Source organism: Pelecanus crispus, chromosome Z (assembly GCF_030463565.1).
Source record: "Pelecanus crispus isolate bPelCri1 chromosome Z, bPelCri1.pri, whole genome shotgun sequence".
Taxonomy (NCBI): Eukaryota; Metazoa; Chordata; class Aves; order Pelecaniformes; family Pelecanidae; genus Pelecanus; species Pelecanus crispus.
Window position 1 is genome coordinate 74538506 of NC_134676.1, and position 18591 is coordinate 74557096.

Genomic DNA, 18591 nt, shown 5'->3' on the forward strand with positions numbered 1-18591 from the left:
CTTTGTTTAACCTGTTAACTTTCACAGTTTTAACTTGAAAATTGTAAATCAGTTCATCTTGATGTCAAGAAATGAAATATTAAAGCACTGAAAAAACTTGGATTTGGTGTTGTAATGTTTGCATTTCTAGAAACAAGTGTCTTTCCTACTAACTGCAGTGGAAAATTCCAGTGAAACTCTTTTTAAATTGGTGTCTCCAGAGTAGCTGTGTTCAGTGTTGTACAGCATGTGTCATTACTAAATATTTAAAACTGCAGGCTTTCCTGGCTGCTTCTTGGCATTGTGTTCAATGGTTTTGACATTGCATAACCTTAATGTTTAGCTGCTTCAACAGTTGAATATTTAATAGTTGTGGAAGTAATATTTTAGGACAGCTGTTAATTCAGTGCATATGTGTATTGTTTGAAGAGATTGAATCTAGAACTATCAGCAAGTAATTACTGACCAAGCGAACTGACAGCATACAGGTAGGGAGATGAATCTGGAGAGTGTCTGCTTTAAATCTGTATCAAAAGTGAAATAGCTGGACTTTGACATCACTAATGAATAGAACATGTATATCCCATACTCCAGGCAAGCTGCTTTTGGATGGGAACTAGTTCCCTTACATCAGTAACATTTTGTGGTGTCCCTGTTTTTCTCTAATGATGCTGACTTGCAATAATCACAGATTACTAGTAATGTTTTGCCAAAGAAGGTCAAACTTCAATTACATTAGGTTTCTGAAGTTCTATGTTTCTTTCAGATTTCTTGCCTGGCCAGAACTGCTGGTGCTTAGTAAGATGACTAGAGATAGTGTTTGAATATTGATAATGAGGTACTGATTTAATTTTGATGTATGTTTATCCCTGTGACTAACCTGCCCAGATTCTAGTATGCATCAGTCAGGATACAGGAGTAGTCACTGGGAGACTTTCCATGTAGGGTAATCTGTGATTGGTATATGTTCTTAGATGTGAAAAATATCTTGTAAACACACTTCAAGAATTTAAAGGGAATGACACTGAAACTGAAGTTGTAATGGTAGTATTTACTGGTTAGAGCTTACTGCTTTCATTTACTTGCTTTCTTTAAATTGCATTCAGTATAGGCCTTGACTGTTATGTCAAACTCTATTCCAAATAGCATTTACCAACTAGGGCATGGGCAATAAACATCACGATCAACTGTCACCATGAAAGAATTCATACTCATTTGACAGAGGAAAAGTGAGAGTTTTGTAGATACTGTTTTATATCTTGACAGATACCAGTTCTGGAGCATAACATAAACTTGCAGTAAGTTAGCAAATATTTTTTGTGGATTTCCCCTCTTCTGAGAGGCTCAGAGTGAATTTATATCCTTGATGCATGACAGCATATGTCCGGCAGTGTGAATTCTGCTTTGGAAGACAGTATCTCTATTTTTAATTCTTGGAAGGAATAGGGGGAAAATTACTGTATCACTGGTTTTTTTATACAAAAAGCTGAGTGGGAATACTCTGTCTTGGCTTTGTTACCTTCACTTGATTCAAGTTACTTCCAGAGTATGGGTAGACATCCATTTCAAAGAATTTCCTTAAGATTTGTTGTGTGTTGCAGAATCACAGAATGGCTGAGGTTGGAGGCACCTCTGGAAGTCTGCTAGTCAACCCCCTGCTCAGAGCAGGTTTACCATAAGCAGGTTGCTCAGGCCTGTGTCCAGTTGGGTTTTGACATCTCCAGGGTTAGACTCTACAATCTGAGTAACTTCTTCCAATGCTTGACTGTCCTTTACTATGAAAAGGTGTTTTCTTATGGGATTAAATTTATATGGAATTTCCAAATTAACTTTTCTGTATTTCAGTTTGTGCCCTTTGCCTCTTGTCCTGCCACTTGATACTACAGAGAAGAGGCTGGCTCCATCTTCTTTACTCCCTTCACCAAATTTTTATGGCTAAGATCTTGCTGAACTGCCTTTTTTCCAGATTGAGCAATCCCTGCTCTCTCAGCCTTTCCTTGCATCAGAGATGCTTCAGTCCCTTTATCACTTTTGTGGCCTTTTACTGGACTCACTCTAGTTGTAAATATCTGTCTCATATTGGGGAGCCCACAGCTGGAGATGGCCTCCCAGGAGTGTCTTGCTGAGTAAAGAGGAATGATCACCTCCCTTGACCTGCTGGTAATGCCGCTACTAATGCAGCCCAGGTGGCTGCTGGCCATCTTTTTTGCAAGGGTACCTTCTGCTGGTTCATGATGAGCTTGGTATCTATCTTGGTGTAGGTTGGAAAACAATTCTGTGATTCTATGATATGTACTTAAGTACACATAGGTGCACTTACTGTGCACTTTGTGAGGGTATTACGGGAGACAGTGTCAAGTCTTGCTAAAGTTGAGATAAACAACATCCACTTCTCTCCCCTTGTCCATCAAGGCAGTTGTGTCTGTAAAAGACTATTAGGTTGGTCAGACATGATTTCCCCTTCATAAATCCATGCTTACTACTTCGTCACCTTCTTGTCATTAATGTGTCTGGAGGAGATTTTCATGATTAGTTGCTCAATCACCTTCCCAGGGATTGAGTTGAGATTTACTGGTCTGTAGTTGCCCACAGAGCAAGGGAGTTTCTTGCCACTCTTGAAGATGGGTGATATTTGTTGCTTCCCACTCCTCAGAAACCTCCTCTGTTCCCCATGACCTTCCAAAGACAAGCAAGAGTTGCCCTGCAATGACATCCATCAGTTCCCTCAGCACTTGTGGGTACAACCTTTCAGGCCCCATGGAATTCTGTCTGTGCAGTTTAAATATTCCTCAGTGTGATTGTCCTCCAGTAAGGGTAAGTATTCCTTGTTCCAGATTTTCTACTGTCTTGTGGGCCTGCGATCCTTGAAGGCCAGTTGTGCTGGTAAAGACTGAGGCAAGGAAAGTACTAAGTATCCTATCCTTTTCCATGTCCCTAGTCAGCAGTTTCCCTGCCCTGTTCAGCAGTGGGTTCATGTTTTCCCCAGTCTCCCTTTTGCTGCCAACATATTTGTACAGATCTCTTTCCTTGTGCTTCAGATCTCTCACCAAATTCAAATCCAGGTGGTCTTGAGCTTTCCTAACCTCATCCATGCATGACTGAACACCATTTATATATTCTTTCACATCCTGTACATGTTTTTATGTTGGAGTTTAATCCCTTGTTCATCGAAGCAGGCCCCCAGACGCCTTTTCTTGATTTCCTGGTTGCTAGAATGGAGCTTTGGCTTGGAGGTGATCCTTCAATCACTGGAGATGATGGGCAGGGACATTAACATGGTTTCCAGACCTATACAGCTGTGCTAGCAGCTTGCTTTGTAAGAACTGTGGTATCCACACCTATGCTGCTGGACTGTGGTAATCACCAGGGAGGTCCATCAGTGTGATGTATGGGTAAGAAAGGAGAATTTTAATCATAGAATCGTTTAGGTTGGAAAAGACCTTTAAGATCATCCAGTCCAACCATTAACCTACACTACCAAGTCCACACTAAACCAATCAAGGGTAGACTAGACTAAACCATGTCCCAACGTGCCACATTTCATTCTCACTACTGAACCTGAACCACAGATCAGGCAGACCTTGTGAATTAGTTACTCGCTTCTAGCCTACCTTAGCATCACTGACCAGGAAAGAAAGAAGTTTTAGGTATTAAGCACTGCGTAACAGGTTACTTATTTGACTTAAGGGGTTTTTTGCTTTTCATGTGTGTGTCCTCCTCCCTTCATAAAGAACACAACTCTTACTTCTGCTCACATCGTACTTCCTCAGTTTTATTCTATCCAATGTGTCAAATCAGAACGACTTTGACAGCAGTGGGTGGCTGGAGGAAAAGTCCAATAACTGCATTAGATCTCTTAGAAGATGGAGCTATTTAGTATATCAACATCTATAGAACTACTTCTAGAGCAAAGTCTGGATAGTCTGGAGACTTGGAAAACAGTATCACCATAAAGTATGGCTTAGGGGGTTTGGCAGGCCTTTGGTATCTTCTATTCATACAGACTTCTTTTGTCCAGTTTGAAAGGAGTTTGTGAGGCATACATTCTGCAACCTCTGAGTGCTTGCAAGAATGAATTCTTAGTAAACAGCTTAGTAACAGGTATTTTTCTTAGTTCAGAGCTAACATAAAGTCCACAATACCTCCTTAATCTTCAGCAAACCATGGGGATTTTTTGAGTTTCTCAGTGAAATGTTTGACCAGTAGTTGCATAGCTTTCTTGTTAAATATAAAGGTAAGTCACATCTCAATTCCAGAGAGAATTAAAAACTGATAGATAAAATTGAGATGTGCCAATGATGCATGCAGCTATACATCTAGTTTATCTATAACTAGTGCCTGTCCTCCGCTGCTTCCATTGGTGTCAAACTTTAATAATAGTTCATTGTGTTCAGTTACAACATGGACTTTGTTGCTGTGCCCTCCTACCATATAGAGTTAAATTTGGGGAGGTGGAAGGGTTCCTTTTGAAAACAAACATTTACTTAGGTGTTCAGAACTGCTTGGTTTTGATAATTAAGGATTTTATTGTGTCTAGTCCTGTCCCCGAGGCAGTCTGCCTCCATTCTCTGGCCTTGGATCTCCTTAAGGTCATCCTGCTAAGTGTTGCATGGAGCTTTATTTCCTAAAGAAGCTCATAGCCAAGTAGGCAAGTTCTTTCATTCCTTAGCTGTTGTATTTTTCTACCTCTTTGGTAGCTGTTGCTGTCCTTGCTGCCTCTTTGGCTGAATGTAGGCAAGCTTTACTCTCTGTTTTCCTGTCTCTGGTGCAGCTTGCCTCTCGGACTCTCTGTGCACCTGGGAATATCATAGGTACATACTTTTGCCTGTAGAAGAGTAGGAAAATGACTCAAGAATGAGAAACTGTTCTTTCAAATATGGGCATATGTAGTGTGAGGGTTGAATATACAGAATAAAAAAAGAATTTGGTTTCAAACACAACTTGCAAGTATTGGGTTTTGGCTGCACAGCCATATAATGGTAGCAGATTTACCAGATTTACCACTTAAAGAAAAAAAAAACTGTTTTTACAAAACTACAGTGTTAAACCCTTCAGCCTAGAACTAGCAAAATCAGTCACTTGACCCAGCTGTGTCAGAATCTGCCATACAGCTGGTAGCTGAAGTCTGATTCCTCTTCTTTTTGACTTGCAAGACTGTGCTTTACCCTCATCTTTATTTCTGTAGTTCCAGTGGTGATAGTTGCCCTTGACTTTGCAAATACTCATCTAAAGAAAGGGCATGGTTAGTTAAACAAAAGCAGCAAAATGATACAACAGTAGGGTCTCTCCTTTCCTTCTTCCTCTGAAAGAGCTAATGTTGCTGATGAGATTTGGACTTGACTATTGAATCTACTCTAGCAAGTTTTAAGAAATCAGAATTATGTATTTGCCATTCCTGAAGGACCTGTTAAATTTCTCATCTACCTTGCAAAAGACTCTTGGGAATCAAGTATTCTGTACGTGCAGGAATGTGACTGCTGTTCTTACAACATCTGTTATCTGGTGTCTTGTTTCCAGTAGTTTACAAGATTCCATTATTGCTGTAGTTTAAAGTGGTGCTGCTCAGCATATGAATAAATTAGTTACGAAGATGGAAAATGGCCATAATCACTTTTTACTACTACAATTCTGGTCATTAGAGGGGCTTCCTATGGTGAGTTGCAGGCACTTAAGTTCTGAACACTCCTGCTGTGTGAATAATAATAATAATGTGTGTTGATAATTGTCTTCTAGGAATAATCCTATGTTGTCTTTCTCAAATAGCAAGAATCAAGTCAAAATAGAAAATTCAGTTAGTCTACAAAATGAACTACTATTTTCTGTTCACACTGTATCTTGAAAAAATCACAAGAGATATCAAAGACATTTTTAAAGAAAAAAAAAAAACTTACTAGAAAATACCCATTGTCAGTGTATGTGACTGGATCATAGAAGAGGTCCCTAGGACATGGGGAGCTGAGGTGGAAAGATTTGTCCAGAGTCACATAGCAGATTCCTGCCATGACCAGATGTCAGGAATATTTTTTAGTATTTGTTGGGGTCTTGTCTTTCTGTTGGTTATTTTTTTTCATGCTTAGCATCATAGACACTGAATCCATTTTTGCTAAATGGTCTGTGGCTTTCTACCTGGCATGTTGACGGTGGTAATTTTCCATGAGCTCTTCTGTGGACAATTCCCTAGTGCATATTTCTAATAGTATAAAAAAGTGAGGAGACATAGAAGAAAGAGGACTAAGTAATCTTTAATTCAGTGGGCTCAGCTCCAGTGGACAATAAACTGTTCTTCTGTGGCTTTACTGGAGTTGAAACAAACTGTATGGAAACTGGGAAATTCTGTCATTCCTGCTCTAAAACTGGACACTGGCAGCTGTTCTATTACAACTGAATTTGCACATCTCCACAAAAAAGGAGTAAATTAGGAGAAAAAGCTGAGGTTATTCCCAGCTGCCTGTGTGGGAGATCAGAAGACACTAAGTACTTTGAACACAGGTCTTCAGCTCTTGTGTGGCTCTCACGTTAAAAGAGCAAGGCACTGTGGCTCTGTTGGATAGTGTGTTATCTTGGACAGCTACAGTTTTTGTAGGTCAGCCCTGTTCAGCCAGCTTTGGAAGATACCTTGCACAAAGCCTCTAGGTAGAGTGTCTAACAGTCACAGCAGTGTTCAGGGTACTGCTTGTTTAGTCTCTGGAGTGCTCTATCTCAATTGTCCTTTTTGTTTTGCTGCCGCAGGAGTCTTGAGAGTCTGCTGATCTGTATGGAAATGAGACAGGGAGTGGATTTGAATATAAATGTTAAAGGATTAGGCAAAAGATGCATTACAGAGTTAAGTTCCAGCTGCCCAGAGCTAGCTGATCCTGCGTTGCGGGGAGGAAAGGAAAAGAGATAAATCTGACCACTTCTTGAGGCTCCTTTTTACCTTTATGTTTCGTACAGTGAAAACCCCAAATAAAGTATTTTGTTCTGTCCTCTTCCACAAGCATGGATGTTCTGTTCTAACCTTCCTGTAATAAGGATAAACCACTTGTACGGATTTCAGTGGGAGGTACTGAACTCCTCAACATGCTGTTTTTGTAGCATGTGTCTAAAGGTTGAAGAATCTAATTGATAATCTTTTCTGACTGACACTTTGAGGCAGCAGCTAAAAATGTGTCCAGAAGAACCTGAGAAGCTCACTATTACTTGGCATTTGGTTTTAAGACCTGCGTGGCAGAAATTGGCAAGCTGCTGAACAGCCAAAATGCAAGTTGCATTCCTACTACTGCTATTCATTCTTAGGCCTATAAAAGTGATGTAGCAGAGTTTATCTTGACCTCAGGAATGATTGTGTGTTGTTTGATAGCAAGCTCAACACATGCACAAAGGGCACAGCACTTGAAAAACACTTGCAAACCTCTGAGTGCTTTGGACTGTCTTTCTGTGGTTTTGACCTAGATATCAAAGTGAAATCTTTTTTCCTTGGTTTTTTTTTTAATGCTTTTTAATAATAATTAAAAGGAAAACGTTCTTGGATCTTCCTATATTTGTCTTTTTCATCTCATAGTAAGCTAAATGAGAACACTTTTTCTCCACCAAGACTTGCTGGAGTGTGTACCTAGCTTTTCTCCTTTATTTGAAAGTACTCCTTAAATTATATATGAGTTCATGCAGTCAGCCTCTGCTTTGTGGTCTGTGTTGCATTCCCTCAGTGTTTTCACAGAACCCAGCACCAAAAAAACCACTTACCTGTCTTTGCAAGACAACTTTTCTGGCTGCCCTTAAAAACATTTCAGTGTATCAGAAGGAATGACACTGTCCTATTTCAGCTGTTTTTAAAGTGTTTGATTTCTAGGATTTTTTACTTTGTTTTTCTGAAGGTTTCCTATGCGCGACCAAGTTCAGCTTCTATCAGAGATGCAAATTTGTATGTTAGTGGACTTCCAAAAACAATGACCCAGAAAGAACTGGAACAGCTCTTTTCCCAGTATGGACGCATTATTACTTCTCGTATTTTGGTTGACCAAGTCACTGGTAAGTAGGCAGTTTTGCACTTCCTCTCATTTTTGGACTGGCAGTTTAAGAAATATTTCACCTTTTAGTACAATAGTCCTGTCTCTGGAATGTATGGAAGGTGTATGTAGGCCAGAAAATGCAATTTTCTGCTGGAATTGTTCATAAATATGCATGGACAAAAATAGATTGTGGAGTGTACTGAGCCAGCTTGAGTCATTTCCACCCTGAAGGTGCAGGTTTGAAGCCTGTTTTATGGCTTGTAATAAATTTACAGCTGCTATAATCTTCCTTTCCAAGCTGCTGTGTGAAAATAGTCCCTATGCGCCTAGTGAAATGCTATTAAACACTTTTTTTTATAAAAATAAAATTCTATGCAGAAATGCACAGCTGGCTCTCTGAGGCTAGGATTACAAAAGACCCGGACTGGTAATTGCTTTTAAGACTGTTTTCAAGGTTGCCTCATTAACTTTGGGCACACTGAAGAACAAGAACTTTGAGTCCTCAGAGCAGGTTAAGTTCTGTGCTTAGCACTGCCTTAGAGAACTAAGCTGTAGCAGGTTAGTTGCATTGTTACAGTATGTGTCTTAACCAGTGAGTGGGTGTCAGATACACTCTGTGGTTACTCTTCAGACTTGGACAGTAATGCATGTGTGTTTGCTGTCTCAAATGGCTGATCTTGAGGAGCTTTATAATTTGCTGCCTCACCTGCTTCCAGTGGGCCTGTTCCAAAAATAAGCAATCAAATGGAATGCCAAGTACACAACAGAAGTATTGAGTGTGCAAAGCAAAATACAAAGGAGCAGGGTTCTCCAAATTCTCATCTTTCCAAAAAATAAGGGGTGTGGGGTGGAAGAATTAATTTACTCACATAATTATTCCCTGAATAATAAGCTAGTTTGGATGATTTTATAGTTTTACCTTTTCGAAGTCACATGTCATTGTGGGTGAGAAACAACTTTCAGCTCTAGGAGGTCATAAAGTTTTCAAATGGTCTTACTTTGAAAGGATTGTGCATGCTAGCGTTCAACACTTGGCTGAGCTGTAGAGGACCTTGTATGTACTACTTCACAATTCCATTATGGTAACAGAAATCTCAATATTGACACATAACACTTATGGAGTGGTTTAATAGTGTGAGTTGGTGAGAGTGTACAGAGGCAGGGAAAGGAAAGCTAAAAGCCAAATAGCAACTTGTAGAAGCAGCAGGTTTGCAGATCAAATTTTCAGTCTTTGTGCAATTAATAGCTGTTTACAGTATGTTCCTGTATGTTCATGCATAGAAATGGTGGGGTTTGGCAAATGGGCCAAATAAGTAAATGTAATTGAACTTTTAAATGTGTACTCTAATCCTAAGTACTCATAAATCCTAGTATGTGCACAGTAGTTCTCTGGCATGGACTGTTGTTCAGGTTTAAGCTTTCTTACCTCCTCCTTCTTAGTAATTTGGAAGAGGTAGAGTCAAATGGTATGAATAATAAGGTTGTGACACAAACTGACAGATGAAAAATGCAAAGTTGAAGCTGTAACGTTTGCCTCTAAAGCTTTCTTACGCCTGTTCATTATCACTTTGATGGTTTAAGTCATCATTGTTGATGAACAGAATACATTTCTTGTTCTCAATGTCTTAAGTGAGGACAAGTGTCTATCTTGTCTGTTTATTCATGACCCAAAATAAAAGGATTTAGGAATATTACAACAAAACATGCAACTAGTGTTGGCTGTAGTAGCTTTAATATTAATTGGTTCAATTTTTGACACCTCAGTGTTTCTGTATTTAAGCTACGGTATAGATTTTTGAGGTGCAATATTCCTAAGATCTTCCATAAATACTTGCTGATCCCCTTGCATATTGTCTTTGACTTTTCTGTATTTTGCCTTTTCCTGTCACGTGAAGAATCTATGGCCCAAGAAAAGTTTCCTTCACAAGTAACACCTACAAAAGTATGGTGGTATGCTGAAACTGAATCATTTACTTAGAGGTAACTATGGACTGATGGAACAGGGCCATAATTCCCATTACTGCGATCTAGAACCTGCATTCTGTTCTTTGTCCTCTCAGCATATTTGCGCCAAAGGGAACTTCAAGGGGTGCTGCAGGAGAGCATAAGCCATTTCTTGCTGCTGGGGAGCAGATGACTAAGCTATTTACAGAATTTCTGTGAATTTAGATACTTCAGAGCAGCACGAACTGAACAGAGGTTACAGTGCAGCTGGTTCTGGGTTCACCTTCATCCCTCCCAAAATTGCTTTGTTTCAGAAGTACCCTTTGGCTCACTGTGTTTGTCTCCACTGTGTTTTCCCTCAACCTTTCAAGCTTTCTACACAATGTATCTTATGTCAGTTAAATTAAAAAAAAATTACAGTGGAAAAGTCTTACTTCTTTCAGCAAAAGCTCAGTTCTAATAAGCTCAGAATTATCATGTGTTCACAGCAGTTGGTCATTAAGATAGCAATTGGTTATGAAAAACAAATCTTAACATCTAATATTCCAGAGTCTCTGAATTAATTATTATATGCTTCCTTCACCCTTTGCAGGGGTATCAAGGGGCGTGGGGTTTATCCGGTTTGACAAGCGAATTGAAGCAGAAGAAGCTATCAAGGGCTTGAATGGCCAGAAACCTCCAGGTGCCACAGAGCCCATCACTGTAAAGTTTGCTAACAATCCAAGCCAAAAAACCAATCAGGCCATCCTCTCCCAGCTGTACCATTCTCCAAATAGAAGGTATCCAGCACCTCTAGCTCAGCAGGCTCAACGTTTTAGGTAAGTCAAATACATACTTGAGTGCAACTGTGCTGGAAGCCACATGTTCCCATGGGCCTGTTTGTTTCCCTCCACCCTTTCCCTTCCCTGCTTGTCTGATTTCTGTGTGTGAAGGAAACACATGAAAATGTTGAAATTCAGCTATGCTCCTGTAATACAGCTACAAGCGAAAATACATTCCATCCTATTGATAGCATTTCAGTATCTAATAAACCTACTTAAACCAAGATGACATCTTTTTCTTCTACACAGTCACTAAAAAAAAAAAAATCCCTTTTTAAAGGTTATTTTTAATTTTCTAGATTATTGTTGACTAATGTGCAAGTTGATTCAGTTAACGTTGACCTAGGCAATTCAATTTTCTTAGCCATATGGCATGCCACAGCCAGCATCATCTTCTCCACCCCCCACCTTTCTTCCCAGTTCTGGCTTTCAGATTTTTTCTTAGTCAGTTGTCTAAATCCTGCGTGCCACACTTTGTCTTCTCTTATTACAAACTTCTCGTGATGAAGATTATTCAATTATTTTCTGCATGTGGTTTTTGTGGATATATGTTCCCATCATGTTGAAACTACAGCCATACAGTTCCCTATAATATTTAGTATATTGAAAAGGACAGATGGTGAAAACAAAGTGAAACAAAACCTACATTCATGAGTGCCTCAGATTTTTTTCAGTGATTTTGATCGTTTCTTCCCATCCTCTGCCCCTGGGCTATGTGGTTGGAATCTGTTGAACAGTAATATACTCAAACAATTTCTGTTCTGTTTTTCAAGAAATAAAATCAGCTGGCAGTTTGCTTCAGTGAGAATATGACAAACTTCAAAAGCTCTGCATTGGCTACCCTCGCTTTTAGGCTGAACATTCAGAGTTCATGGACTGCACTTCTGGCAGATTCTGAATTCTTGCTTTCTTCAGCTTTTCAGCCTTATGTGCTGCAAGTGTCTCACAGGTGTGAAGGTCAGCACTAGAGTAGGCTTTCTGCCCTAAGTGAAAGGATAAGCAATTTTATTAATTATTTGGTGGATTTTTTTACCATTTGTTAGGGAATGAAAGGTTCAATTTAAACAGTGTGCTGAATATGAAATAAAAGCAGGCTTACTGTTGTTCCATAGACAGAGCATGGGGACAGAAACTGCACTTGCAGGATGGACCCAAGTGCATTATATGACATAAGATCATGAGGGAGCTGTTGTACAGCCTGTGTGTTACAGCATTCAACATATTCTGGCAAGTCTGGCCTGCTGACTCCTTGAGTTCTTCTGAGTGCCCTTGTTTTCAGATTCTCTGCTGTGTTCAGTATTACTGTGATACTGGCTGGGATAGCATCTGTACTTAACTGATACTCCACGTAGATCTATCATGATCTGTAAAAATTCTCGAACTTTCAGACTTCTTTTTCTTCAGATAGGACCTAAAGTTCTTTGCAGTTAAGTAATTTCAATAGACGACCCCTGTCCTTCAATATTAGGCTTTCAACCTTAAAAATGTTATTTCATAGAATCGTTTAGGTTGGAAAAGACCTTTAAGATCATCCAGTCCAACCATTAACCTAACATTACCAAGTCCACCACTAAACCAATTATGGGTAGAGTGGCAACCCCATGCCTCCTGACTTTGTGGCTGGATCATTTATAATGAAAGTAAAAACTAGGAATCATTAAGGTTGGAAAGGACCTCTAAGATCATCATTCCAATCATCAACCCAACACCACCATGCCCACTAAACTGTGTCCCAGAGTGCCACGTCTACCTGTTTTTTGAACACTTCCAGGGATGATGACTCCACCAGCTCTCTGGGCAGCCTGTTCCAATGCTTGACTACTCTTTCCATGAAGAAATTTTTCCTAATATCCGATCTAAACCTCCCCTGGCGCAGCTTGAGCCCATTTCCTCTTGTCCTATCGCTAGCTACTTGGGAGAAGAGACCAACACCCACCTCACTACAACCTCCTTTCAGGTAGTTGTAGAGAGCGATAAGGTCTCCCCTCAGCCTCCTCTTCTCCAGGCTAAACAACCCCAGTTCCCTCAGCCGCTCCTCATAAGGCCTGTGCTCCAGACCCTTCACCAGCCTTGTTGCCCTTCTCTGGACATGCTCCAGCACCTCAATGTCTTTCTTGTAGTGAGGGGCCCAAAACTGGACACAGTATTCAAGATGCAGCCTCACCAGTGCCGAGTACAGGAGGACAATCACCTCCCTGCTCCTGCTGGCCACACTATTCCTGATCCAAGCCAGGATGCTGTTGGCCTTCTTGGCCACCTAGGCACACTGCTCGCTCATGTTCAGCCAGCTGTCGACCAACACCCTCAGGTCCTTTTCAGCCAGGCAGCTTTCCAGCCACTCTTCCCCAAGCCTGTAGTGTTGCATGGGGTTGTTGTGACCAAAGTGCAGGACCCAGCACTTGGCCTTGTTAAACCTCATACAGTTGGCCTTGGCCCATTGACCCAGCCTGTCCAGGTCCCTCTGCAGGACCATCCTACCCTCGAGCAGATCGACACTCCCACCCAGCTTGGTGTCATCTGCAAACTTACTGAGGGTGCACTCAATCCCCTCATCCAGATAATCAATAAAGATATTAAACAAGGCTGGCCCCAAAACAGAGCCCTGGGGAACACCACTTGTGACCGGCTGCCAACTGGACTTAACTCCACTTACAACTACTCTCTGGGCTCGGCCACCCAACCAGTTTTTTTACCCAGCGAAGACTACGCCCATCCAAGCCATGAGCTGCCAGCTTCCCAAGGAGAATATTGTGGGAGACTGTGTCAAAAGCATTGTTGAAGTGCAGGTAGATGACATCCACATCCTTTCCTTCATCCACCAGGCAGGTCACCAGGTCATAGAAGGAGATCAGGTTGGTCAAGCAGGACCTGCCTTTCATGAACCCATGCTGGCTGGGCCCGATCCCTTGGTTGACCTGCACCTGCCTGTTGAGTTCACTCAAGATGAAACGCTCCATAACCTTCCCTGGTACCGAGGTCAGGCTGACAGGCCTGTAGTTTCCCGGGTCCTCCTTCCTGCCCTTCTTGTAGATGGGCATCATATTGGCAAGCCTCCCGTCATTGGGGACCTCCCCTGTTAACCAGGACTGCTGAGAGATGACGGAAAGTGGCTTGGTGAGCTCCTCTGCCAGCTCCCTCAATACTCTTGTGTGGATCCCATCCGGCCCCATAGACTTGTGAGCATCCAGGTGGTGCAGCAGGTCATTAACTGCTTCCTCCTGGACTATGGTGGCTCCATTCTGCTCTGCATCCCTGTCTTCCAGCTCAGGGGGCTGAATACCCTGGGGATGGATAACTGGTCTGGCTGTTAAAGACAGAGGCAAAGAAGGCATTAAGTACCTCGGCCTTTTCCTCATCCTTGGTGACAATGTTCCACCCCCATATCCAGCAAAGGATGGAGATTCTCCTTGGTTCTCCTTCTATTGTTGATGCACTTGTAAAATCATTTTTTATTATCTTTTACAGCATTGGCCAGATTAACTTCTTGCTGGGCTTTTGCTTTTCTAATTTTCTCCCTGCATGACCTAACAAGATCTCTGTACTCTTCCTGAGTTGCCTGCCCCTTCTTCCAAAGGTGGTAGACTCCTTTTTTCCCTGAGTCCCCGCAAAAGCTCCCTATTCAGCCAGGCTGGTCGTCTTCCCCACCAGTTGGTCTTACGGCACATGGGGACAGCCCCGCTCCTGCGCCCTTAAGACTTCCTTCTTGAAGAAGGCCCAGCGTTCCTGGACCCCTTTGCCCTTCAGGACTGCCTCCCAAGGGACTTTCCCAACCAGGGTCCTGAAGAGGCCAAAGTCTGCCCTTCAGAAGTCCATGGTAACAGTTTTGCTGCCCCTCCTCTTTACATCACCAAGAATCAAGAACTCTTATCATATCATGGTTGCTAAGCCCAAGACTGCCTCCGACCACGACATGTCCCACAAGTCCTTCTCTGTTTGTAAACGGCAGGTCAAGTGAGGCACCTCCCCTGGTAGGCTCACTTACCAGCTGTGTCAGGAAGTTATCCTCCACACACTCTAGGAACTTTTGAGACTGTTTCCTCTCTGCTGTGTTGTATTTCCAGCAGATGTCCGGCAAGTTCCCCAGGAGAAAAAGGGCTAGCAATTGTGAGACTTCTGCCAGCTGCTTGTAGAATGCTTCATCCACCTCTACATCCTGGTTGGGTGGTCTGTAGCAGACTCCCAACAGGACATCCACCTTGCTGGCCTTCCCCCCTCATCCTTACCCATAAGCACTCGACCTTATCATCACCACTGTGGAGCTCTATACAGCCAAAACACTCCCTAACATACAGAGCCACCCCACCGCCTCTCCTTCCCTGCCTATCCCTTCTGAAGAGCTTGTAGCCCTCCAGTGCAGCACTCTAGTCATTTACTGGAATCCATGCAGTATTTGATCAATTATGATTTATTTTCATTTAAAAAGAAAGTGTATTTTTATGAATGCCTATTTGAATTTCTAGTGAAATCCTTTTGCTGGAAGGTTGGGTTTTTTCTGAGGTACTAAGTGTAAAGTGATGCCTGAAACAACCATAAGAGATACTGTGATTTGCTCCACTTAAAAGTATAATGGTAACAAAAACCACTAAGTAGGTACCAAGTCTGCAGTGAATAGGAGGAAGAGTAAAATCTTTCTTACCTTTATCGATGTAGAAGGAAGAACAAGGTTGAACTGACCGCTCAAAAGGTAAACTGGCGTTGCAGACAAAATTAGGTTTTTTTTTTAAATGTTTTTGGGGGAAGACCTTCAAGCTTCTGTTTCTTCTCTAAAAGAGACAGACCCTGCCAAATTTTAAATTTTTATAACCTTAAAGGGAAATCTGTCGTCTTCGGGTTTTCTGATCTTTGCTTTGCTGTTGTTGCAGCATTCTAGCTCTGTTGCTGACTACATAGTTCAGATTGCACCGATGCTTCAGATCTTTCAAGTCTTTCTCATGCAAGAAATCTTAGCTGTTGATATTTCATACGGGGCTATCTGCTGCAGTTGCCCTGTCTCTGTTAACAGTTGACAAAGGCCTGAAAACAGTCAGCATAATCTTCAGTAGTGAAGAGCAGTAGGATCACTTACCTTTTTCTTATTAAGAAAGATCTTAAGCTGGACTTTCAAAAGCAGCTATATATAATTGTTCCTCAATTTCTGTAGGATGTGTAACTTAAAGCATTTAAAAAAATTGTCTGGTGAATGCCCCTGAAAATTTTTCCATTTTTAAGTCATCCAGGTAACTGATGAAAACTGTTACACTGGTATCATTACTGTACCATTACAGTCCTCAGCCGAGTGCTGTATAGCAAGGACCTGTAAGTGGTGGTCTATCTGGAACTCTTCACCTTCCTCTCCACCCCCAAATGTTAATGACAGTAGACTTCTGTCATCCACACTAAGTCTACTGAGAGTAGTCAGCCATTTTTTGATTTCCTCTCTTCTGCTCTTTTAGGGGTTCAGTGGCTTGCTTTCTTGTCAGTGCATGTTGCAAACCCTGCTCACTGCAGAACCATAATGCTCTAGTTTGAGACCTTTACTTAGCTCCAGACAAGACCAGATATTTTTTCTTCAAGTTTTTTGTGCACAAGTGTATTTGCACTACTGCAGCACTTGAGTTTGGATTCTGTATACCAGTAATGGCTCTTAAATACTATAGCTCATTACTGGAGAGAAATCACAATAAGGTACAGATCTGTAAGTTAGCTGTAAGCTAAAAAATAAATCAAGTGTACCTTTTTTACCTGAGCTTGTATTTTGTGGAGTCTTTTAACAAGACTTGCTCTTCACATGTCTGGGCTTTGCCAGGAAGAAACCAGAGCTGCTTTAGGGCAGAAATTTTCTTAAAGAAGCACTTTAAGGAACTTCAGGAATAAGATTAATAGGATTGGTAGGCACTGCATGTTCCAGGTATTGGCCTGGTAATTCCAAACAGTTTAGAGTTGCGGTTGCATACTACAGTTTAGCAGCTTGGGGGAAGGTAAGGGAAGAAATGCATGGAGAAAGCTTACAGTCTTGTGTGTGTGTGTATTCTAAAAAAACCTGTATTCAGGAAGAGGAGGAAAATGAAAAATCTTTTTTGCAGTTCATGTTCTAACATTTGTTACTGCTCCAAAACCATGCATCTGTCTGGGTATTCATGTCAGCAAACTGTCAGAAGCCTCAGTAAAGTCTTCGTCCAAAACAAGTTAGTAACCTGGAAAATTTCACTAAGGTGGTCACTGACTGTAACTTTATGCTAACAGTATTTGACTTAGGCTAAACTTGTGGTAGTGGTGCACTTTCTGAACTGAACTATTTATGGTTGTGGACACTACACAAGAACATCTATTTATTATACTCACTAGCTGTATTAGGTGTAATAAGGTGCCACAGCTTTCAGTGGTGATGCTTTAATTTTGCATGAGGTTCTGTACAGTGCAAGGGACACGGCAGTAATATACCAAGTTTCCTTAAGATTAAAGGGTGGAAAAGTCTGAAGACTGAACACTTTGCTAAATGTTTTGCAGGTTGGACAATCTGCTCAACATGGCTTATGGAGTAAAGAGGTAATAAAGGACTACTAGGTTCATGATAACCAAATTATTGTTAAGTATTTTGTGTATTCTTACTTTTTCAGTAAGACTTACACTGGATTTTTGCATGTTGAGGCTTCAGCTGAAATTGTTCATTTTGGTGCATTGTGCATGAAAGTGACAAACCTTTTGTAGCTCTTCCATGGAATTCCTGTTTCAAATGACTTACTAATCCTCACTGGTTTTTATAGCATGCTTTTCTTTTGTTTTTCTATGTTACTTCATTTCAGACAGACCTAGCGCTTTTCTCCCTACTTGTGTATAGTATGGTACATAGTATTTGTGCAGTTGTGGGAAAAATACTTGTGATGTTACCTTATTAGTCTGGCCTACATGTTCATGATGTGAAAAGCCCTGTATCATTTTCTTTTATATTTTGAAATTTCTTTGGGATTTTCTGTGAACAGCTACTTTATGCTTCTGTTTTGTTTCCTCCATTCTTTAGTAGGTTTCCTCCAATGACCATTGATGGAATGACCAGTTTGGCTGGAATTAATATCCCTGGACATGCAGGAACTGGATGGTGCATTTTTGTGTACAACTTGGCCCCTGATGCTGATGAGAGTATCCTCTGGCAAATGTTCGGACCCTTCGGAGCAGTAACCAATGTGAAGGTCATCCGTGACTTTAACACCAACAAGTGCAAAGGTTTTGGATTTGTGACTATGACAAACTATGATGAGGCAGCTATGGCAATAGCTAGCCTGAATGGATACCGCCTCGGGGACAGAGTGTTGCAGGTCTCCTTCAAAACAAACAAAACGCACAAAGCCTAACATGTTATTCTCAGTGCATTAATACATGAAAACTATACAACAAAGGCAATTTACAAGAAGCTTTGTGCATTAGTAAATGCCTTTGTTGTATGCCAGTGTGGAAATGGGGATAAAATGACTACTTAGCATCCTAAGAATATGTGAGATTTTTTATTGCTAATATTTGAATTAAAACTTCTTAAATATCTTTTGTGTTTGAATATTGACAAGAGGTACAGGGTTTTTACCTGTCAAAATGCATATTCTATTGCCTTCTTTGAAGAAGGTGGACCTTTTAAAATGTTTCAGCTAAGGGAAGAAGTTTTTTCTTTTTACATGCTGCCTTTAACCTATATTGAGGCTTTGTGTTACACTTTTTAGGTTGGGTTTTTTTGTGTTATTTCTTGATTTGCCTTGTGTTTAATTAACATTTTAATGCATTGCTGTTTTGTTCAAGAAAAAGTATTTGAAGTTTACATTTTATTTATAAAGTTATAAGCAGTATTTATTTCATAATTATCATTTGGGTTGGGGAATGGGAACACATTATAA

General features: G+C 40.9%; 1 protein-coding gene across 8 annotated transcripts in view; it reads left to right on the forward strand.

Moving 5' to 3' along the window:
• ELAVL2 (ELAV like RNA binding protein 2) overlaps window positions 1-18060 on the forward strand; it is a 60827-nt gene extending 42767 nt beyond the window's left edge. For 3 of the 8 annotated variants that reach the window (XM_075725883.1, XM_075725878.1, XM_075725879.1), the window contains exons 4-7: window positions 7833-7986; window positions 10504-10729; window positions 17219-17257; window positions 17733-18060. In XM_075725883.1, the coding sequence (XP_075581998.1) occupies window positions 7833-7986; window positions 10504-10729; window positions 17219-17257; window positions 17733-18060 (747 nt within the window). Of the gene's footprint in view, window positions 1-7832; window positions 7987-10503; window positions 10730-17218; window positions 17258-17690 lie in introns of all 8 variants that reach the window. The other 5 variants (XM_075725884.1, XM_075725885.1, XM_075725880.1 and 2 more) reach the window with 4 other exon arrangements.
• The last annotated feature ends 531 nt before the right edge of the window (window positions 18061-18591 follow it).